At 39.6% G+C, this 24,111-nt stretch overlaps 1 protein-coding gene across 1 annotated transcript in view; it reads left to right on the top strand.

The window, feature by feature from the left end:
- Positions 1 to 21,205, top strand: part of ubtd2 (ubiquitin domain containing 2) — a 36,753-nt gene extending 15,548 nt beyond the window's left edge. The window contains exon 3 of the mRNA XM_038299451.1: positions 20,271 to 21,205. Coding sequence (XP_038155379.1) covers positions 20,271 to 20,785 — 515 coding nt within the window. The 3' untranslated portion in view covers positions 20,786 to 21,205. The remainder of the gene's footprint in view (positions 1 to 20,270) is intronic.
- The last annotated feature ends 2,906 nt before the right edge of the window (positions 21,206 to 24,111 follow it).

The raw sequence follows: 24,111 nt of genomic DNA, 5'->3' as shown, positions 1-24,111 counted from the left end.
AACTTGGACTCTAATGCAATGGCTGCAGGCAGATCCTCAACATGCTGTGCCAAGTTATTGCAATGATTCATACAAAATGAGGCCTGACCAAGTGTTGAGTGCACAGGTTGCTAATAACTTGGATTAATGTTAATTTGTTTTGTTCTAAATTTCTCTGCTGAATTTCAGGTTTTATTATAAATGGTAAATGGTAAATGGCATGTACTTATATAGCGCCTTTATTCAAGTTAGGAGACTTGACCAAAGCGCTTTACACTACATTCATTCACCCATTCACGCACACACTCACACACTGATGGTGGCAAGCTACATTGTAGCCACAGCTGCCCTGGGGCTCACTGACAGAAGCGAGGCTGCCGTACACTGGCGCCACCGGGCCCTCTGACCACCATCAGTAGACAATGCAGGTGAAGTGTCTTGCCCAAGGACACAACGACAATGAAAGTCGGAGTCGGGGCTTGAACCGTCAACCCTTCGATTTCAGGGCAAACTCCTACATCCAACGCCACTGTCGACCCACATTACTTATTACTTATTACCTGTACTCTCGATGACATACAAAAAAATACATACAGGCTAGGTTTGTGCCAATGTTCTTTTTTTAAAATGAAAACAGGTCACAGATACTGATTTATGCCATAGAAACATAAGGCAAGAAGATGGGGAGGCATGTAGCAAAAAATAACAAATATGTAGCCAAATAAAAAGGCCCTGAAAACAGGCTGATGTAAAAGACAGTCTTTACAGTTAATACAGTCTTTTGAACAAAGACAAGCATTTTACCCTACTGCTATAAAATTTAGTAGAGTTAACATTAGATGTTAATTAACCAAGATAATAATGAACAATTTTCAATCAATACATCAAAATCAATAGACCGACATCACTAGATGGAGGTTCTATGCTCTAGAAAGTTACTTTTCAGCCTCTTAACAAAAATGAGAACACACACAGACACACCCACCCACACACACACACACACACGCGATACCGACCTGTTGCGTACACAGACAGCAAGACGTGCCGTAGCAGATTCCATTTCACCTCAGTAATCAGTTTTCTCAGCGTATTTCAGGTTGCTACTAGTTACCAGACACTCAACTTGTTAGTTGGTGGTGGGGCTTAAAGAAAAGGCACGAGCGTCACCCAGTGTATGAGCGTCTTTTTCCCTTGAGGAGCTCCGCTCTGGAAGCCTATGAGAAATGCATAGACTGGGGGAAAATAGCCCCGCCTTCCCGCAGGCTGCAGCGGGATGTACTTGGAAAATTGTACCATAAAACCACATAGCGTTAATCTCACGTTAAAAAAATTATCGCCGTTAAAATGGCCTCGCGTTAACGCGTTAATAACGCGATAATTTTGACAGCACTAATATATATATATATATATATATTAGTGCTGTCAATCGATTAAATTTTTTTAATCGCGATTAATTGCATCAATGCCTGAGTTAACTCGCGATTAATCGCATTTTAATCGCAAATTTTTTTTCTGATTGAAAATCATTTAAATACTCTCGATGACATACAAAAAATACATACAGGCTAGGTTTGTGCCAATGTTCTTTTTTTAAAATGAAAACAGTTCACAGACACTGATTTATGCCATAGAAACATATGGCAAGAAGATGGGGAGGCATGTAGCAAAAAAAACAAATATGTAGCCAAAAAAAAGGCCCTGAAAACAGGCTGATGTAAAAGACAGTCTTTACAGTTAATACAGTCTTTTGAACAAAGACAAGCATTTTACCCTACTGCTATAAAATGTAGTACAGTTAACATTAGATGTTAATTAACCAAGATAATAATGAACAATTTTCAATCAATACATCAAAATCAATAGACCGACATCACTAGATGGAGTTAGTCTATGCTCTAGAAAGTTACTTTTCAGCCTCTTAACAAAAATTAGAACACACACACACCCACCCACCCACACACAGACACACCCACCCACCCACACACACACACGATACCGACCTGTGGCGTACACAGACAGCAATAGTGCCGTAGCAGATTCCATTTCACCTCAGTAATCTGTTTTCTCTGCGTATTCCAGGTTGCTACTAGTTACCAGACACTCAACTTGTTTGTTGGTGGTGGGGCTTAAAGAAAAGGCACTAGCGTCACCCAGTGTATGAGCGTCTTTTTTCCTTGAGGAGCTCCGCTCTTGAAGCCTATGGAAAATGCATACACTGGGGGAAAATAGCCCCGCCTTCCCGCAGGCTGCAGCGGGATGTACTTGGAAAATTGTACCATAAAACCACATAGCGTTAATCTCACGTTAAAAAAATTATCGCCGTTAAAATGGCCTCGCGTTAACGCGATAATAATTTTGACAGCACTAATATATATATATAACACCTATGTGGTGAGCTGCTCTTTTATTGCCCTTTTTTGAAGTGTAATTTTTTAAAGGGAGAAGATATAAATGTAAATCAGTTCAGCTCTAGATTAAAGGAGTTCAAGCCCTTGAAATGTATCACAATGACATCATTCTGTTGGGAAGAAGTGCCTCAGAGCAATTCAGGAAATAAGAAATGAAAAAGGCTGTTGGTTTAGCCTCATGTGAGTTGGACTGAATTTAGCTTGGCGGCTACAGATTATCCACACCAACCATCAGTATACACCTCTCTTTGACACGAAAACTGTGACAAATACTATTCCCCCCTCCCAAAGTGTCTTAACTTCCTGTTACTTTGTGAGCTGAGCCCTGTATGGAACTCTTTTCACACCTGTTCCTGTTGGATTTATGACTGTTATTTGCTTTAGTGTTTGTGCTGTAAAGTCCTACGTTAATTTCAACACAGGAACTTTGTTTTCCCCCCACCATGATAAAACCATCTGTTTCTGCTAGAAACCTGCGGAAATCTTCCAACACCTATTGCAGGCCTCCATGTCTGTATTACACTGATGACACACAAACAAACAAAAAAAATTGTGTTTTATATGAAAGGGAAAGTCCAATTATCTGAGTGGATTTCAGCTTATTTATTCAGGACTAATCCCTAACAAAAGCCTTGTTGATAAATTGGAATAACATATTAACTTTGCTTCTGGTAGAAATACATGATTGAACCATTTAAGTATTGAAGTTTGATTACATTGTATGATAATCTAACTAAAAAAACTTAGTTTTGACTCCATATTACAACAAATTTTGAATTTCTTTTAAGTCTTTTTTATTTAAAAAAAATTGGTGGAAACAGGGATGAAACAGAACTGAGCAGGGCAGGGATCTCTGTGTGGAAGATAAAGGAAAAAAACAAGTTAACAACATCAGCATTTAACATATGCATGTAGAGTTTGGTGATTAAAGGCAGCAGAGGTTGGAACGGAGCTCAGTTCATATTGAACAGCCCTCAGCAGTTTAATATTATAGCAGCACAGCTAGAGTAATTGCTAAAGGTCACCTCAGGCAGCCTAACTATAAGCTTTATACATATTTCTCTCAGTTATTACATCGGGAAAGAAGTTATTGAGCTAAAGTGATCGTTTTTATATGATGTGGCCTCATTTTTGGATTTAGTCGTCAATATTTCAAAGAAATCTTTCTCACTTTAAATCTAAGCACCATTATTGCTCTGCTGTTTTGTTGAAGCCCGAGAGAAAAATATGCTTTAAAAGTTCTTGTGTATATTAGGCTTGTCCCGATCCGATCCATGTATCGGATCGGGACGCCGATATTGGCAAAAAAATGCGTATCGGCAAAGCATGTAAAATGCCTATCCAGACTGCCGATCCAGTTTTAAAAAAAAAATCCGGTCCGTATTTTCCAGTTTCGCCGATTGAAACGATCCATTCCACTATTTTGCACCAGTGTTTCCCTGTTTTGCATTTTTATTAAAACTTACAGTAATACTTGCACCTTTAACTGTTTACGGTTTTACTGCTCACTGTGCAATTTCAGATTGCTATTCATAATTTTGTCCAGTTTGTGTTTATCTCTTAATAAACAGGTAAGTTTGTTGTTACCAAGCATTGTGTTTTATTCAATCTCACCTAATTTAGCTGGCTAGATGTTATCAAGAGTACTAAAACCCTTTTCAACATGAGTCTTACAACTAAGGCTAAATACTTTAACTTAAACTTAAATACATGCTCGGATAGGCTGGTATCGGCCAGTATCGGTATCGGATCGGAAGTCCAAAAACAATATCGGTATCGGATCGGAAGTGCAAAAACCTGGATCGGGACATCTCTAGTGTATATTCTAGAGACAACGATATGCTATTTTGATTAGATAAATAAAAGTTTTTTTTCTTCTTGAAATTTAGATACAGTGAGTCCTCGTTTATCGCGGGGGTTACGTTCCAAAAAGAACCCGCGATAGGTGAAATCCGTGAAGTAGAAACCTTTATTTTTTTACAGTTATTATACAATGAAATACTCCATGCAACATTGAAATCAAGGAACAAAAACTTTTTACAGGCCCAAGCATTCGTTTAACAAATAAAAGTACGGTATAAACGTTGTTAACTACTGTACTGTACTGTAAAATAATATAGTTATAAATAAATAAGTAATAATTTTAATCATCAATACGAAGTGAAGGGTTAATATTGCGGGGATCAGCACCGCCCCGCCGTGACAGATTGGAACGGGAGAAAATGAAAAATGATTATGAAAAAAAATACAAAGTACAGTAGGACAAATAGTGACTGACGTGTACAGTACAGCATTTCACTGCTGTTCTGACGGAGCCGCTGCATCCTGACTCTGCTCTGTGATGTTTTTTTCTTCTAAAGCCTGCGGTGCAGGTGTGTGTTTTTTGGAGAGAAGAACATAGTTATCGGTAGTTGTTGTCGCTCTTTTTTCTTCTGGGCCAAAAGATCCTTATAAACCGACATGCCACCATTAATATGTTTGACAATAAAGTTTAACAATGCATGATGCAAATCCGTGAAGCAGCGAGACCGAAAGTGAACCGCGTTATAGCAAGGGTTCGCTGTATTCAGATATTTTTTCTGTTTTTCTAAATCTTTTAGTTGTAGAATATTATCAGCATAGAAATAAAGATGTATCACTAAACATGTTGCTTACTAGAAGTGCAGATTTCAAAAAGCAATAGCAGTGTTGTGAAACACGTGTAGCTGTCTTATTGATGCTTTGGGCCAGCCAGTGAATAAAAGGCACCATTACAATAATCAAGTCTACCAAAGATAAATGCCAGCTTTTCTATCTCATCCTGATGACATTACCTCTGCAATCCTCTACCCATTACCAGGTGATTGTTGGCTTTCATTGGGACTGATTTATTATTGCTGTTAAACTTTGAGTCCAATATGAGATTTATTATTCTGTCTTTATGTTATTTACCCTTCCACGGTGAAATTATTTTTCATTTTTTTGTCATTTCTTTATACAACTAGCCTGTTTTGTTTTTAGTTTAAATATTTTGCAGCATTTAGTGTCTTAGTTCAGTGCCCCGAGTGCTTTTTTTAAATCTCCTGATTGGACTTTTATAAATGTTGATGTTTTTTCCGCCTTGCTAATGTTGCACATTTGTTGCTTTTGTTCTCAGAGTAAAGTCAGGACATGTAATTGTTAAAAAATGAGATCCCTTGGTCAGCCTTTTAGATCTGTTTAGATATAGGATTGATGAAGGAATCCGACCAGTTCAAAACGTTGATAGGAGAAAACTCTGTTTTTCCAGGGCTTGTGAAAAATCCTTTGTGGTTTTTTTATCACATGGCTTCCTTTGATCTAGTTAGATTAAGAAAAGCTGAACGCAGTTGGAGAAAGACGAAACTCCAGGTTCCCAATGACATCTATAAAGAGAGACCTTACAGATATAGCTTACAACTGAAAAATGCAAGAGAATCTTTCTTCTCTGAAATCATTAACAAGAACATTAATAATACTCATGCGTTATTTGCCACAGTCGACAAGTTAACAAATCCTCCTGTGTCCGTGGCTCCTGAACTCCACTCCACCAGGGCCTGCAATGAATTTGCTAATTTCTTTACTGAGAAAATCCTAAAGATCAGAGGATCAGTTTATAAATCCATATCAAGTTCAGTACCAAAGTTGTCTCCAACTGGAATTGATCTTGACCAAATGTCCCAATTCAGCCAAATAAACTACAAAAGCTTAGAGGAAATCATTCAGCAGCTGAGTTCCTCCTCCTGCTGCCTTGATGTTCTACCCACAGCTTTCTTTAAGAAAGTTTTGCCTGTCATAGCGTCTGATTTGACTCAGATAATAAAAACGTCCCTTCTGTCAGGTGTTTTCCTGCAGTCCCTAAAAACAGCAAACCACTGCTGAAAAAGAACAGTTTAGACAAACTACCACTCCAGAACTACAGGCCCATATCAAACCTCCCCTTTATCAGTAAGATTATTGAAAAAGCTGTGTTTCAACAATTAAACACTTTCTTAGATATGACCAGCCGCTTTGACGTTTTCCAGTCAGGTTTCCGTGCTCACCACAGTACAGAGACCGCCCTTATCAAGGTGTTTAATGACATCCGTATAAATACAGACTGTGGAAGAACCACAGTGCTGGTACTATTGGACCTCAGTGCAGCATTCGATACTGTAGATCACTTTATCCTGTTAGAACGCCTGGAAAACTGGGTCGGCCTCTCTGGTACAGCTCTCAACTGGTTTAAATCATACTTAAAGGACAGGGACTTTTTTGTGTCAGTAGGCAACTTTACATGAGAGATGACAAAAATCACATGTGGGGTTCCCCAAGGGTCCATCCTGGGTCCCCTCCTATTCAATATCTACATGCTCCCTCTTGCTCAGTTAATAGAAAACAACATCAGCTACCATAACTATGCTGACAACACACAGCTTTACATCACCATGTCACCAGGTGACTATGAACCAATTCAAGCACTGAGGAAATGCTTAGAAGAAATCAATGCCTGGATGTGCCACAAGTTTCTTCAACTGAATAAAAACAAAACTGAAGTAATAATCTTTGGACCAATAGAGGAGAGATCTAAAGTTAGCACACAGCTTCAGTTGCTTCAGCTAGTAACCACTGATCAGGCCAAAGTCTAGGTGTAGTGCTGCATTCAGACTTGAACCTCCAAAAGCATTTAAAGACAATTACAAGGTCGGCTTTCTATCACCTGAAGAACGTTTCCAGGATTAAAAGACTAATATCTCAGAACGATCTGGAAAAACTAATCCATGCATTTATTTTTAGTCGAATTGATTACTGCAACGGTGTTTTCACAGGTCTGCCTAAAAAGTGGATCAAACAGCTGCAGCTGATCCAGAACGCTGCTGCCCGTGTCCTCACTAAGACTAAGGAAGTAGAGCACATCACCCCAGTTCTAAAGTCCTCAGAGAATAGACTTTAAAATACTTCTGTTAGTCTATAAATCTCTGAATGGCTTAGCACCTAAATACATCACAGACTTGCTATCAGTGTATCAACCCTCCAGACCACCCAGGTCTTCTGGCTCCAGCCTGCTCTGCATACCTAAAACCAGAACTAAACATGGAGAAGCAGCATTTAGTTCCTATGCTCCAATTATCTGGAACAAACTTCCAGAAAACTGTAAAAGTGCGGAAAGCCTGAGTTTCTTTAAAGAAAGACTAAAAACACATTTGTTTAGGATTGCCTTCGACTGTTCTAGTTAAATAGTTCAACTGAAACATATTTTCTTTAGTCCAACTGTTTTTAATATTCTTTTTTGTTTTATTTTATTTTTTTATTTTTTCTTACTTGCTTTGATTCTGTTTTATCTTCCTGTATTTTAATCATGTAAAGCACTTTGCATTGTCTTTGTACTGAATTGTGCTATACAAATAAATTTGTCTTGCCTTGCCTTGCCTTGCCTTCTGGGCGTATTTTTCTCCTTCTCCCTGTGCATATATGACTTCCCTCCTTCTCCTGCAGTCTAAAACATGGCCTCAGGCTTAGTCTGTCCTATGAGTGTGTGTGCATCATCGCTTTCTGTGTTGCCTTGTGATGATCCTCGTGTCTCGATCAGTGACCAGCGCCACACTCTTCCTCCTTTATGGTTGACAGTCAACGTCACACAATGAGGAACCGTCCGTTTGCACCCCTTCACAGATCCTGAACATAAGAACATAAGATTTGGATTCATCCTTCCATGACGCCTTTATTCCAGTCTTCTGCAGTCCATTGGTTGTGTTTCAGGGCTTAACCAGGCCTCCTTTCATTACATTTGTTATAAATATATGCATGAGAAATCTAGACGTCAGTCAGATGTGGAGGATATAGGATGATTCAAGGTTGCTGAGGAAGGAGGAAAGCGAGATTCAAGTTTCAGTTCAAGATTTGTTTTTTATACCCAATGGTTTCAACTTCCATCTGGAAATTTAGCAAATCTCTAACACTGAATTTGGCTCTGATTTCCTCAGTAAGTCCCTTTATTCAATGCAGGAGGAGGAGCTTTGTGCGTGCGTCCTTCCTCATTATTTGCACACCATCTTATGAGTCATGTTGCCCCAGCTGATGACAGAGGTGGTCCTGTTTTTTTGTTTTGTTTTCTTTTCCCTGGTAAGATGCTGGTTCTATTATGGACATGAGATGTGGTCATGTTTTCCATGGTATCCATGCTTAGTTTCACACATCCCGTTTCATTATTAGTGCGAGTGTGAATGGGACTGAGTGAGACAGAGAGACGAACTACGTGTCAGAAAACAAACAAATTCCTTATTGTGTTCGTAAAAATCGTTAATAAATCATCTGTTGTTTTAGCTGACGCATTAAAACTTACTTCAGTATTTCTGTCACAACATTATTGTGTTAGTTAACGTTTAGGTAATTAAATGAGTTAACTTTAAAGATTAGTACTTTATAATTCAACTCTTATATGTCAGTCCATCTTTAAGGCTGAGCTCTTACTTTTACTTTTACTTCTAAACTCAAGAGATTTTTGTTCTGTTTTGATATAATTCATTTAAATGGAATCAGAGTGCATATAAAATACCTATTTACTTTTACTCTGTTCCTCTTGCTAGTTAGGGAGGTCAGCTCAGATCCTGCTGGGCTGCAGCTGTGAATTCCCCAGACCTGACATCACCGTTTCACTCAATCCAAGGACCGGCGCTGATCAGGAATCACTTCTGTCCTGATCAAGTCTGCGTTTCATTAGCTCTGCATTTAATCAGAAATCACACATGGAGTGAGCTCAAAACTTAGCTGTGTGGTTTCTTATTTTGAGGAAGTTTTATAAATCATATCCAACAGTAATTTACAGTGAAGGAATGCTACCATTATTAAATTTTTCTGCAGCTTATCAACCAGGTTTTTACGGAAGAGGATTAGGGCCACTGGAAAGGAAAAAAAAAAAAGTTTATTGATTTTAAAATTTTATTTCAATTTAGTATTGGAAAAGTCCGAATTCTGACTTTTTTCTTATAATTCTGACTTTTTTTTCTCAGAATTCTGACTTTAATCTCAGAATTCCGACTTTTTTTTTCATGTGTGGCCCTAATACTCCGTCGTAGGTTTTGCTTCTGACCTTTCTTCTTTTTTTTTTTTTTCTTTTTTTTTTTTAACAGTGTCCTGTCTGGCGATGTGGCAATAAGAATATTTGTCTTGATGCCAAAAAGAGCCCAACAGATTTTACTTTCACAAGTGGAGCAGTATGGCTATCGCCATGGTGTTCCACTTGATTTATGCATAAAAATAGCTTTATTATAATTCATGCAGGGAGCATTACAGATTTTATGGACACTGCAATATAAGTAAAACAGTAAAGGAAGAACAGAAAAAAGGAGAAAGGATGAAAGAAAGGGGAGATAAAAGGGAGATAAAGATAAAATATCTTCAGTCTGCTTCATCACCTGCAAAGGGATGTAAAAAGAACAGCACAACCAACGGATATAGTAGAGATACAATAAGGTAACACCTTGAAACTATTGCTGAAGTATAATTAGTATTGTTTAAGCAGATTAATTAATACTCCTTCTGACCTTTCTTAACTACCGTATTTTCGCGACTATAAGGCGCATATAAAAGTCTTTTTTTCCCTCAAAATGTGCGGCGCCCTATGTGTGTTGTTACTCCGGACGTTGTTGAGACCACCATGAGAACGTTAAAGGGGGAAGTGTGGGCGTGGATTGTGTGTTGTGTTTGGCTGCCACGCAAATGGACAGAAACTGCCCCCTATGGTGATTTTTAAGAGAAAGACTTTGCCTAAAGAGACTTTTCCAGCTGGAGTCGTTATTAAGGCAAATGAAAAGGGCTGGATGGATGAGGAAATGATGAAAGAGTGGCTGAGGGAGGTGTATGTAAGGAGACAAGGTGGTTTTTTGTGAAAAACAAGGTGAATCAAATGAACGCTGTGCTTGCTGTTATTCCGGGGGTCTGACAAAGGAACTTCAACCGCTCGACATCGGTGTGAACCGGCCATTCAAAGTAAGGCTGCGAGCGGCGTGGGAGGGATGGATGACAGACGGAGACCACAGTTTCATGAAAAGTGGAAGGCAGCGCCGGGCAAGTTACGCCAAATTTTGCGGATGGATTGTAGATGCTTGGGCTAACGTGTCTGCTGGCTCTGTTGTTCAAGCTTTCGCAAAAGCCGGCATCATTTCCGAGGAGCCGCCCGGCACGGAAAGTGACTCTGACAGCAAAGAAGGGGAAATTGGCATGTCTGATTTAGCGCAGCTGTTTAATTCAGAAACGGAGGATGATGACTTTGATGGGTTTGATTAATACTTTGTAATAAATACATGAATAAAGCACAATCATACTCAGTTTTGCTCCCGAACTATTTTTGAATACGCAGTAGAGGTATTTAAATGTAGTAGAGGATATGTACCTGTATATAAAACCCGCGCCCTATAATCCGGTGCGCCTTATGTGTGTGTTAAATACAATAGCACACATAACTGAGACTGCGCCTTTTAGTACGGTACAGGTGCTGGTCATAAAATTAGAATATCATGAAAAAGTAGATTGATTTCAGTAATTCCATTTAAAAAGTGAAACTTGTATATTATATTCATACATTACATACAAACTCATATATTTCAGATGTTTATTTGGTTTAATTTTGATGATTACAAATGACAACAAATGAAAATCTCAAATTCATCATATCAGAAAATTAGAATATTGTGAAAAGGTTCAAAATTGATGGCCCCTGGTGCCACACTCTAATCAGCTAATTAACTCAAACCACCTGCAAAAGCCTTTAAATGGTCTTTCAGTCTAGTTCTATAGGCTACACAATCATGGGGAAGACTGCTGACTTGACAGTTGTCCAAAAGACGACCATCGACACCTTGCACAAGGAGGGCAAGACACAAAAGGTCATCGCTAAAGAGGCTGGCTGTTCACAGAGCTCAGTGTCCAAGCACATTAATAGAGAGGCGAAGGGAAGGAAAAGATGTGGTCGAAAAAAGTGTACAAGCAAGAGAGATAACCGCACCCTGGAGAGGATTGTGAAACAAAACCCATTCAAAAATGTGGGGGAGATTCACAAAGAGTGGACTGCAGCTGGAGTGAGTGCTTCAAGAACCACCACACACAGACGTATGAAAGACATGGGTTTCTGCTGTCGCATTCCTTGTGTCAAGCCACTCTTGAACCACAGACAGCGTCAGAAGCGTCTTGCCTGGGCTAAAGAGAAACAGGACTGGACTGCTGGTGAGTGGTCCAAAGTCATGTTCTCTGATGAAAGTAAATTTTGAATTTCCTTTGGAAATCAAGGTCCCAGAGTCTGGAGGAAAAGAAGAGAGGCACTTCATCCACGTTGCTTGAAGTCCAGTGTAAAGTTTCCACAGTCAGTGATGGTTTGGGGTGCCATGTCATCTGCTGGTGTTGGTCCATTGTGTTTTCTGAGGTCCAGGGTCAACGCAGCCACATACCAGGAAGTTTTAGAGCACTTCATGCTTCCTGCAGCTGACCAACTTTTTGGAGATGCAGATTTCATTTTCCAACAGGACTTGGCACCTGCACACAGTGCCAAAGCTACCAGTACCTGGTTGAAGGACCATGGTATCCCTGTTCTTAATTGGCCAGCAAACTCTCCTGACCTTAACCCCATAGAAAATCTATGGGGTATTGTGAAGAAGAAGATGCAATACACCAGACCCAACAATTCAGAAGAGCTAAAAGCCACTATTAGAGCAACCTGGGCTATCATAACACCTGAGCAGTGCCACAGACTGATCGACTCCATGCCACGCCGCATTGCTGCAGTAATACAGGCCAAAGGAGGCCCAACTAAATACTGAGTGCTGTACATGCTCATACTTTTCATGTTCATACTTTTCAGTTGGCCAACATTTCTATAAATCCTTTGTTTTTATTGGTCTTCAGTAATATTCTAATTTTCTGATATGATGAATTTGAGATTTTCATTTGTTGTCATTTGTAATCATCAAAATTAAACAAAATAAACATCTGAAATATATGAGTTTGTATGTAATGTATGAATATAATATACAAGTTTCACTTTTTAAATGGAATTACTGAAATCAATCTACTTTTTCATGATATTCTAATTTTATGACCAGCACCTGTATGTGTTTTTCAGCTGGTTTCTGTAAATGTATTTAATCCTGATAACAAAAGGTGATACTGCTCTCAAAGAAGTTTCTTTTAAGTTCAATAAAAACAAAACATTTTTTAAACTTTTAAACACTACCTCAGCTTTTTATTTTTCTGCTTATCACCCTACATTGCTCAACTTTTCCAACCACAAGGAACAAATTACATCCTCTCTTTAAAAAAGACACGTAAAATGCACTCTCTTCTCTATCATTTGAGTTCAGTTCTTCTTGTGGCTAAATTGGTACAATTATTGTTTACAAAGACGTGGGATGGCATGACTGTTAAAAATGAGGAAGGTATTTATCTACAGTTCTAAATATTATACTAGTGATAAGATTACAGCTTAGATTGCTTTCTGTTTGTATATCCCACTTCCATATGTCATGAAACATTTCTTCTTAGTACAGACAAATGCATTTTTTTTTCTTTCTGCAGTAAAATTGTAGAGAACCCGCAAGGGAACATTAAAGGAAGGAAAAAAATGGAAAAGCCACCAGACTTTTAGTGATGATGTACGGTACTACAAGCAAACCAACATGGCGCTGCCCATAACATTCAGGAAGTTTTCAAAGAGTCAAGTGAAGAAGGCAGCTTTTGGTGAATTTAAGTAAGTCGGCTTTTGGGAAGTGGATACGAAAAACAATCGATAATCAGGACTAAAGGCGAATTTCTACTTCAAAACCAGGTCATCTGCATGTGTGTCGCAGTGAACGCAAATGTGCCACTGCCTCTGCCGCAGACACTCTGCTGAACCTCTCCAAAAATTGTAGGTGGCCTCAGACAGGAGGCATCTGATTGGTCAAATCTACATTCGCTCTCCACTATGAGCATTTCCTGACCGGCTTGTTTTGATTGTATGACCGTCATTGTGGAAAACGACTCGTGTAGTTGGACCAGCTAGAAGAGCAAGGTGCGTAAGAATGCTGGGACCCTTTTTCTACCTGGATCCCCGCTCTTTTTCACCCTCATGTCCCTCCGTTGTCGCACAAACTTGCCCCCACTTCCTCACCGCCTCAGCCGCATCTAGACCCACAGCTAGTTCCTAAATTGTCCCTCTTGTGTTGTGGCGACAGGAGGCTCATCACACTGCTAAGTAGAATCATCACTGGAAATCGTAAAAATAGGGAAGCTAGTATTGTTATGAATGTCTGAAATTTCATGATTACGGAGGCCAACTGTAAGGAGATGACGCGGTCTGCTCATGCGCTCTTTGTTATATGAGAACCGAGCCACAACTGAACCACGCCGAGGCCTACTGATGAGCTAGTACCATGTTAGCGTGGTTCGGTTCAGTTCTGCGTACCACTTTCACTCAACAGTTATCTCGGTTACCGTGCTCGGACCGATCTCAGCATGGTTTCAAAAGGGTAGTGTAAATGGTGCTAAAGACTCCCGTATAGGTGGACAAACGTTTTCAGAAAAAAATCTGGTTGCTTCCGGTTTCAGCCTTTTTCTTGGTAAGAGAGAGTTTTTCCCTTTCAGTGTCCCCTTAGATTCTCAATGAAACAAGATTGAAAAGGGCATTGAAATGGAGTTTATGTATTCTTCTTAGTATCATCACTAGCTGATCCATGAACCCTGCAGCCTCCTCACAGTTTAAAAAAACTTAAAAAAAAATAGAGCATGCAGTTAGTGCTGGTTATGGTTATTTTGGATGTTCCTCTACACCAGGCTGCTAGTATTTCATGTTAACCGTAGAGTAGTTCTCGCTAACATCCTCTTTAAGCTTCCCCAGGGTCTCTTTTGCTGCTTCCCTGATCTGTGCTCCGCTTAGCCAGCTTGTTGTTTTAGCTAGATGATATCTTGGTAAATTAGCAGATTATGAATTGAATGTCATCTAAAGCCGACCCAACTAAGCTGCCTTTCAACTGTCAAACTACTTTATCTCTGACTCAATTACTACTCTACCCACCAAGTGGCTTCTAGTGGCGGTTGTTTGTGTTTTTGCCAGATTTTATTAGAGATTATGATGTCAAAGAATAAATTGCTCAATTTCTCTGCTTGTTTTTATTTAAAAAATAGTTGGAGTTTGCTTTGTTTTTACTTCAGTAACTGGAAGAGTTTCCAGTGTTTCTCCAAAGAGGTTGGACAAAATCAGCAGACGTCGCGTTAAGCAACACAGAACATTCAGTTTCTGTCAGACAACTTCTCCCCAGAGCACTGATGTGGGAACTTGCTCCATGTTTACATTCTCTAATATTTACTCTGTACTATTATCTTATTGATGCACAATATGTTTGATGTTGACCATGATGAGCATTTCTAATCTCACGCTGATTCACACGAGATGAGATGAAAGTTTCTACTCGTGCGTGACAGATGAGACGCTAAACTCAGAGCTACTGATGTTGACCTTACTGAGGAACTCATATTATGGCAGAAATATGAACCGTTTCTTTTGCCACATCTTTTCATTTCCTTCCCCAATATGGAAATCTGGTATTTTATTATTTTGGGTAAACAAATTGTAAACAACTTCCATACAGTTTAAGCTTCAAACGCTCATATTCAGGCAGTACTGATAACTTCTAAGCATGATTAAAAATGTTAGGTCACTTTAGGATACATCTGTAAAGCTCAGATTACCTGTATTATCCTTTGAGTCTATGATTAGAAAATCTAAAGGTAAATCTAAGACTAAGAGTCAGAAAAACTAAGAGCATTAGAAGGAGTTTTTAATCCACATTCAGTGAAATGAGGAATTTTACTTTTTTTTTTTTTTACGTTGGCCCCTTGATTTTACGTTATTAAATCATGTTCTACTCACCCATATTAGTTTGGTGTCATTTAGAGCCGTTCTGAAAATATTCCGTTAGGTTATATCCAAGTAACGTCTTCCTATGGGCAAAGACTTGAAGGCACAAATTAAACTGTTCATAATTTGTTCTTTATGGTACGCCAGCATTCATAACATGTAGGCGAATCATTGTCCCCCAGACAGCCATGGTTATATTTTTTATATTTATATGTTTTAAAAACAAAGCGGCGCGTGTATGACGTCATCTGCGCGCACCAGGTACCATTCATTCATCCTGTCCGCTGAACTGCTGCTAGTTTTACTCACATGCCTGGAAGATGTCTAGTCATGGGTGGTTCTAGACAGGGGCCAACGGGGGCCAGTGCCCCTGTAGCTCATGTCCTGGCCCCTGTTATGGCTCCTGCACTGAAGACATAATACTTTGTTACTTTTTTTTTTCTTTACAAATTCTGTTTTACTAATAATTCAAAAACAATAAGGTGATAATAAGGCTTCCGTGGTATTGAGATAGGAGCCCAGATTTCATCTACTAAATGTTTTTTTTAATGCTTTGTTTAAAAAAAAACAAAAAAAACGGTAATTTGAACTTAACTTATGTAAAAAAAATATGTAAAATCCCGAAATCCTGAATGTATATTGACCTAATAAGAAATACAGTTTTAATTAAACCTAATTGAATGAAAATTTTACTTTATGCAGCTCTCTTAATTTATTTGAATCCCTTGCCCTGTTTTTTTATTTCACACTTTTCTGTGCCACCTTGAAAACAATGCTGGCCCCCTCCTGGCCCCCTGGTACATTTGATCTAGGACCGCCACTGTGTCTAGTGCTACTATCACAGATGATCCCGCTCTCGAAATGGAATTGAACGATTCAGATTAGCTCGCCGAATGAATAGAAGGGGTAGAGCGTAGCCGCCTGTGGCTCGGGCTTCCTGTCACAACTCCAGTCCGGAGCGCGGATGACATCATACACACTCCGCCTTGTTTTTAAAAGATATAAATATTTTTAAAAATATAACCGTGGATGTCTGGGGGACAGTGATTCACCTACATGTTATGAATGCTGGCGTACCATAAATGATAAATTATGAACAGTTTAGTTTGTGACTTCAAGTCGTTGCCCATAGGAAGACATTACTTGGATAATAACAGAATATCTTCAGAACAGCTCTAAATGACACAAAACTAATAAGGGTGAGTAGAACATGATGTAATAACGTAAAATCAAGGACCGAATGTAAAAAAAAATGTGTTCCCCTTTAAGACTTGGGTTGGACACTAACTTCACATCATCCATAGAGTTTTATTCGATAACACTAATAGGACTTTGTAACATATTTCTGGATATATCAGGATATGTTCCAATGATTTTTGTTCAAACTTCATTTATTTTTTTTTTCAGTTCACTCAATCAACCTGCGCTCTAACCAGGTGATCCTAACTAAACACAGGCCACTTACAGACACCAATGTTTCAAAAGGTGCAGATTAAAGCTGCTAAAAATGTTCCACTTTCACAATCATTCCAGTGGCTAAGCAGTTAAATTGTAAGAATGGATGATTTTTTCCATATAAAACATGTTTTGGTTCATTATTGTATTTTTTTTTTTATTCTTGGGGAGTAAAAAAACTTCAATCTCTGTCAACGTAGCTGCAGTAGACCGTTTCCTGCAGTAGAAAGACGGTTGCACTGTTTGTAAATTGGGCCGATCGAGCCTTTCAACCTAGCCAGAAATGTCCTGGATTTGAAAGAAATGTTTTCTCGTTATCTAGGGGTATTTTGGGGGCTAAAAACTGGGTTTATTTTCCTACCAGTTTCCTGGTGAGTGCTGGTTAGAGATGGGCTCCAGTTGTTCCCCGCATCACTACTCATTGAACTCTCTCTTTGTGGCCTTCACTCCTACACTAACTTGGCCAGATATTTCCCGGGGCCCCGATCTTACTATGTTGTCCCCTCCCTGACTGCAAATAGAAAACAGAGCAACATCCTGTGGCCTTCTAAGCTCAGTTTCAGTTACCACAGAACTCACCTTCTTTCTCGTGCATTTGGTGCTGTATACGTCATAGAACACGAGTGGTGCAGTGACCTTTTTCAACGTAGTTACCAGAGGTGGGCTACTTTTTTTTGTTTTTACTAATAAAGTTATTTGTTTTTTCTTTTTTACAATATCCAACTCGAAAATCTAATCAAATCTGGAATGTGACTGTTTATATTTGTATTTAATTTACCTCTTTCTACTAAAGAAAAAAAAAAGCGTCCAGGGCCAGAATAGAAGGAATGTTTCGTAGAGTGCCAGAACTAGTCACATTAACTCATTAGGTGTTAGACCCGTCTGCCTGAAATCCCCCTCAGGATGGTTGGGGGGTCTCCCTTATGAATGATCGGACCTCTAAACTGTGTCTTATTGTCCCTAGTGACATAATACATTGACACACAGCACATCCAGCATGTGATGTTTTCCTGCTTTCGCTCCCTGCTCCTTCCTTTCGGTGTTGATGTTCTAGTGAGCCTAGTTTTCATTTCCTCATTCCCTCATATAACAATGGGGACTGTAAGCTTGGTTTTAAATGAAAACAGGATTTAGATGCTACTTCTACTTGCTGATTGCAACAATGCAAGTATTTGCCATTATTAATTAAAGAATTAATGAGTGAAAGGGTAGTTTATTCCTAGGGAAAGTAGGCCTAAATCATAATTTCTACACTAAAAACAGCCACATGTGCTAGTTAGCACAAGAAATCATGAATATTAAAAGCATTTCCATTTAGTTTAACAGTTCTAAACAGAAAGCTCCCTCTTTATTACCCATCTTAATCACCAGTGGATGATAACAATTTCATTATACAATTCTTACCCCATTTACACTACCCTTAAAAACCGTGCCGAGAGCTGTCCGAGCTCAGTAACTGAGATAACTTATCGTGTGTAAATGGAAAGCAAACTGAACTGAACTGACATAGACACAACCGTACCGAGCTAACTCCAGACCAGTTTTTCCCGGACTCGGTTCTCTGATAACAAGAGCGCGTGAGATGGAGATGACGCGTTCTGCATGAGCATGTCATCTCCGTCTGGCTGCACATCCCGATTCACACTCCATTCCAGTAGTTGGCGGTAATGCCCCTCCGGAAACAGAAGAAGAAGAACAACAACAACAACTTCTTCAACTATAAACAACGATCGAAATCTTCTCCACTCAACATTTTAAATAAAGGCATTTTAAATAATAACACCAAAGTACAGCAATAATATTCAAGCATAACTTTCTGAATGTGACGGGCGCCACCGTTTTGATTTGCTTGATTCCCTCGTTTTTCGTCTTCTTCTTGTGCTATATGGCGGTTGGCAAACAACTTTTGGTGCATTACCGCCACCAACTGCTTGATTTCCTCCTTCAATACTGGCAGTAATACCGCAGATCGTCACTAGGAGGCGAGGAGTAGAGGAACCAAGATAGCGTGATGTGTTAACGGTCGTCAGAACGGAGCTCCGCCTGGTTGACTGATCTGAGCTCGGACCGGTCTCGGCATGGATCGGTTTTTCAAGGGTAGTGTAAATGTGGGGTTTATGTTTGCATTGTTGTTGTGATGTGAGGTACTGTACAAGGTGGCTTGTTCTTGATGAGGAGATACCGCCTTCGGTTCTCATAAAACTTTTAATTTACTTTACTCTGAGAGCCTTAAATATCCAATATAACCAACTGGATTCTGCCACAAGCCATGTATTGAGGCTCAGCAAACATGTGGAATCAGGTGCTTTGGTTAGATAAGACCAAATAGTGTCAGAGTTTTTTTTTATTATTATTTTGGCCAAGATTCTAAGTTGTTTTGAAAAAGCAACTCTGTACATCACCCTACCAATATCGCGCCAACATTAAATATAGTTATAGGAGCATCATGGTTTAGGGATGTTCTTTAACACGAACAGTGAAGCTGGTCAGAGTGCATTAGATAAAGGATGGAGCCAAATGCAGGACCTGTTGGATTAAAAATGATCTATGTTGAAACATATTCATGTGTTCAAATGGCCTAGTCAAGTCCTAGACCTACAGACCTTGATGCTTTCCATGCAATCAGATGGAGCTTGTGCTGTTTTACTAAAAAGAAATGGTAAAGGTGTTAGAGAAACCTGCAACTATGATTTCAAAGATGATAACACTCAGTTGTATGTCATATTTCTATGGTCGTTTCACTTTTTAAAATTAAAATTAGGGTTGTCCCGATACAACTTCTCATTTTCGATACGTTACCGATAATGCTGCTTTGAGAATTGGCCAATACCAATACCGATATTAGACCGGCATTTATTGCTTATTTTATACTGCGGAATGTTAGACACTTGAAAAAATATCTAGAAATAAGTTAAAATTTCTTAAACTAAGTGTATTTACCCTTAATTTTTGTTGGTAAATGAGATAGTTTGCCAATTGAGTGAGTATTTTTGCTCTTAAAATAAGTAATTAGATAACATAATAATTGGATAATATGCACTTGAAATAAGACAACGCAATTGTGTTTTCTTATTTTAAGCATAATTTGTCTTGTTCCATCGGCAAAACGTCTCTTTTACCTCCTCAATCTAAGAACAAATGCCTGTATTTTAAGAAAAAAATGACTTATTAGATTAAATTTTTTTCCAATGGAAAAGGCTTGGTCAGATAATATTAATTAAACAAGGAACAAAAGTCAACAACAAATGGTTTGGAAACAACTGACTCATGTAATATTAACCAATGAGTTACAGAAACTTTCAACAGAAGCGGTGTTTCTATCAGCCTTAAAATATTTTAAGATGATTTTAGATGCCGGCTGATGAAATCTGATATTATTTTTTGGCTAATATGTTAATATCGGATCGGTTCATCCCTACTTGAAATCAAAAATGTTTAAGTTTGTGTTCACAATGTGGCGTGATAAGATTCTAAAAGTAGGCATGTCTTAGTGTTCTTCAAAGGCTAATGTTTTTGTAAAGAGAAAAAAGAATGTTAAAGATGTTTTTGTGTTTTTTTTCCTCTAGGAGCTTTGACTGAATGTTACGATGAGCTGGGGAACCGTTACCAGTTGCCGGTGTACTGCCTCTCTCCCCCCGTCAACATGATCGAAGAGCGCTCAGACGAGCCCGACGGATCGGATCCAGATTCCTTGACGGCAGACCCATCCACTGGCAGCGCCAGCGACCCCATTTCAGGGGGCGAATGCCAGCTTAGACTTCGGCTTTCCACGGGACGCGATCTGCGCCTGGCGGTCCGCTCCACGGACACCGTGGGCATGATGAAGCGTCGTTTGCAAAACCTGGAGGGCGTACCTGCCGCGACCCAGCGCTGGTTTTTCTCAGGTCGGCCGCTGACAGACAGGCTCCGTTTGGACCAGCTCAACATTTCCAGAGACTATGTAGTTCAGGTGATATTAAGCCAGCGCCCTCCCCCAGAGCCTGTAACACCCCCTGGACACACAGTAGATCCCTCTGGGCCAGTGGTAGTGGCAGACACTCCGTCTGCTCTGCCTCTAGAGCCCACACCTGTGGAGAACTGATCAAAGCCAGGCCCTAGTTGTTAAAAAACAAGGAGGATGAAAAGTGACAAAGCTGAATTAAAGGCGATTGTTCTTCTCTTCTCTGCTCTTCAGTTGTTTTCGCTGAGAAGGGCTATAAAGGTAGAGAAGCATAAAGACTCTTTATTAGAGAAAAGACTCCTGTTTTTGGTTTTACAAATTGAAATTTTAACCTTTTTGTTTTTCTTGAAGTTTTTTTAAATGATCCTATGGAAACCAAACTACAAAAAACACCTGAGACGGTTAAAGGGTTTGCTGAGCAGCTTAGAGGTCCAAATGTCCGTATGTTCAGGTTCTGTTTGCAAAGGCTCTTTAGATGAACTCTGGTTTTCAGGCTACAGTGTTGGAACCTTTTTCTGAATGTACATCTTCAATTCAGAAAGCTAAGAAAGGAGAAAATTTTTAATGCATCGCAACAACCACAAAACAGGTAACATTTAACCATTTCAGTCAGGGAGTCAGAAAGCTAACAGATTTTTATATTGAGAAGAGCTGGTAGTCTGTAACTATAGCTGCTGCTGGATTCCTCACCTCACTCTGAATCACTAAACAATCAAATTATACAATCGTTTAGAGAACAGTAAGTTGTTTCATCATTGGCTGTAAGTGTTTGTGTGAGGAGGCTCACACCAAAGGGCCGCATACCGAACTTATCCATAAGGAAAAAGGATCGACCTCAGACACAAAGTTGCATATTTTGAATAAAAATAGAATCTTTTTAAGTATGAATTGTCCAGCGTTTTCATTTCTTCAGTTGTTTTTTTTTTTATTTTGGTGCAAATTCACATCAGAACACGAAGAGGGTTTGTATCAAAGAAAACATCGACATGGATATAAAATAATTACACCACAAATGTATTACATTTATTTTTCAGTAATTAACTTTGTTAAAATAATGTGATGCAAAGAATGAGACTTAGATCGTTTTAATGTTTTTTATTACATACAATGAGACGCATATGGTGTGTAATTTAGGGAGAAAATTAATATGAAAAACTCCGTAACCTGGTTGTATAAATATGCACATCCTTATATGAGTACTCTGTTTCAGAAGACATCTTGGGTTTGCACAAGACATCATTCATAATGAATATTTTTAACCAGAAATATAGTCACACTATCCTTGTAAAAGGTAACATCTATTAACTAATGGACCAAGGAGTAAAGGTATCAGATAAGCAGCACTAAATATACGCGATGGCACAGCTAAGAAAGTCAATATCGTAAAAAATATGGTGATATACGTCCAAAACAGAGGCGGTTTCTCCAAATTTATTGAACAGGCAAGATGGCGGCTTCATTGACAAGTCTTTTAAGTGGCCAAAAAAACCAATAAACTGTTAGAGGTATAACAACAGTTGTGGTTGTGTTTTACGTCTAGATTGAGGAATAAGAGCTGCTTCAAATTTCTCCAATGTTTTATTTGAGAAAGTGTTATGGTGGAGGTAGAGCCAAACTTGAACTTTCAGACAAATTTCAGATGGTCTGCTCGGCACTAGTACACCACTGCTATCACAAAGGAAAAAATCAAAATCTAGTAAAAATCTAAATACCCGTATTTTCACGACTATAAGGCGCACCTAAACGTCTTTTTTTCCCCTCAAAATGTGCGGTGCGCCCTTTGGTGCGGTGCGCCTTATGTGTGTTGTAACTGCGACTTTTGAGACCACCTCATTGAGGAGATGATGAAAGAGTGGCTGAATGTAAGGAGACCAGGTGTTTTTTTTCCACTCATCACCATCGCTGTTAATATGTAACTCCATGCGTGCCCATCTCACAGCTGATATGAAAAACATGGGGAAACAAATTAACCCTGTGCTCGCTGTTATCGGTGTGAACCGGACCCAGCAGGTGCAGCAGAAGCAGCGAGTTTACATGCAAAGTCAATGGTTGACGCGCGTATAGGTGCAGCAAAAGGTCCTGCAGCGTACCGCCAACGCGCTGCTGCTGCTCAAGATGGAAAAATTTAAGTTTTGCTGCTGGACGCACAGCGAGACAGACACAGCGCTCTGATGACATATGATATTAACGCAAATGAAAAAGGCTGGACTGATGAGAAGATGATGAAAGGCAGGTGTATGTGAGGAGACCGGGTGCTTTTTTCCACGCATCACCAACGCTGCGTGCCCATCTCACAGCCGATGTGAAAAAAAGGTGAATCAAATGAACGCTGTGCTCACCGTTATCCCGGGGGTCTGACAAAGGAGCTTCAACTGCTCGACATCGGTGTGAAGCGGCCGTTCAAAGTAAGGCTGCGAGCAGCGTGGGAGCGATGGATGACAGACGGAGACCACAGTTTCAGGATAAGTGGAAGGCAGCGCCGGGCGAGTTACGCCACCGTTTGCGGATGGATTGTTGATGCTTGGACTAACGTGTCTGCTGGCTCTATTGTTCAAGCTTTTGCAAAAGCCGGCATTATTTCTGAGGAGCCGCGCTGCACGGAAAGTGACTGACAGCGAAGAAGGGGAAATTGGCATGTCTGATTTAGTGCAGCTGTTTAATTCAGAAACAGAGGATGATGACTTTGATGGGTTTGATTAATACTTTGTAATAAATACATGAATAAAGCACAAACATACTCAGTTTTGCTTCCGCTCTATTTTTCTACCTGAAAACTTAATTCAACAGCAGCCTCTGGGCCGGGTCTCCTCCTCTTCACCGCGGTGGCTGGCAGGTGTTTTTTCATCTAAATAATCTAAATCTTGCAGCTATATTTGCTGTGATCAGTGGGAATAAAGTAGTTTTAATATGTTTTTAAGTGAGAAAGTCCACCTGAAAACTTAATTGCAGTCAGTTCATCCAGATTATCTATTTCTGTCGGAGGCGCTCAGACCCCCACATACCAGCGGTGCACCGACAGCAGAAATCCCTTCAACAGCAGCCTCACCGCGGCGGCTGGCAGGTGTTTTTCATCTAAATAATTTACAGTGCAGGCACCAGGATACCGGCAATAAAAGCGAACATATTCCGTCGGCAGGTTTCAGGATTTTAAGTTAATTTAGGAGTAATCACAGCGCTGTGTCATCTGCGATGTGTCTGTCTCACGTCCAGCTGCCAGGTTTGATTAATACTTTGTAATAAATACATGAATAAAGCACAGTCATACTCAGTTTTGCCCCCGCTGTATTTTTAAATACGCAGTAGAGCTATTTAAAGGTAGTAGAGGACATGTACCTGTATATAAAAAACGCGCCCTATAGTCCGGTGCGCTTTATGTGTGTGTTAAATACAGGAATGGGACACATAACTGAGACTGCGCCTTTTAGTAAGGTGCGCCTTATGGTCGTGAAAATACGGTAAGTAATTTT

Source organism: Cyprinodon tularosa, unplaced genomic scaffold (assembly GCF_016077235.1).
Source record: "Cyprinodon tularosa strain WSP-4 unplaced genomic scaffold, ASM1607723v1 ctg429, whole genome shotgun sequence".
In the NCBI taxonomy this organism is placed as follows: domain Eukaryota; kingdom Metazoa; phylum Chordata; class Actinopteri; order Cyprinodontiformes; family Cyprinodontidae; genus Cyprinodon; species Cyprinodon tularosa.
The sequence above is the reverse complement of the archived record's forward strand: the minus strand, read 5'-3'. Positions and strand labels throughout refer to the sequence as shown.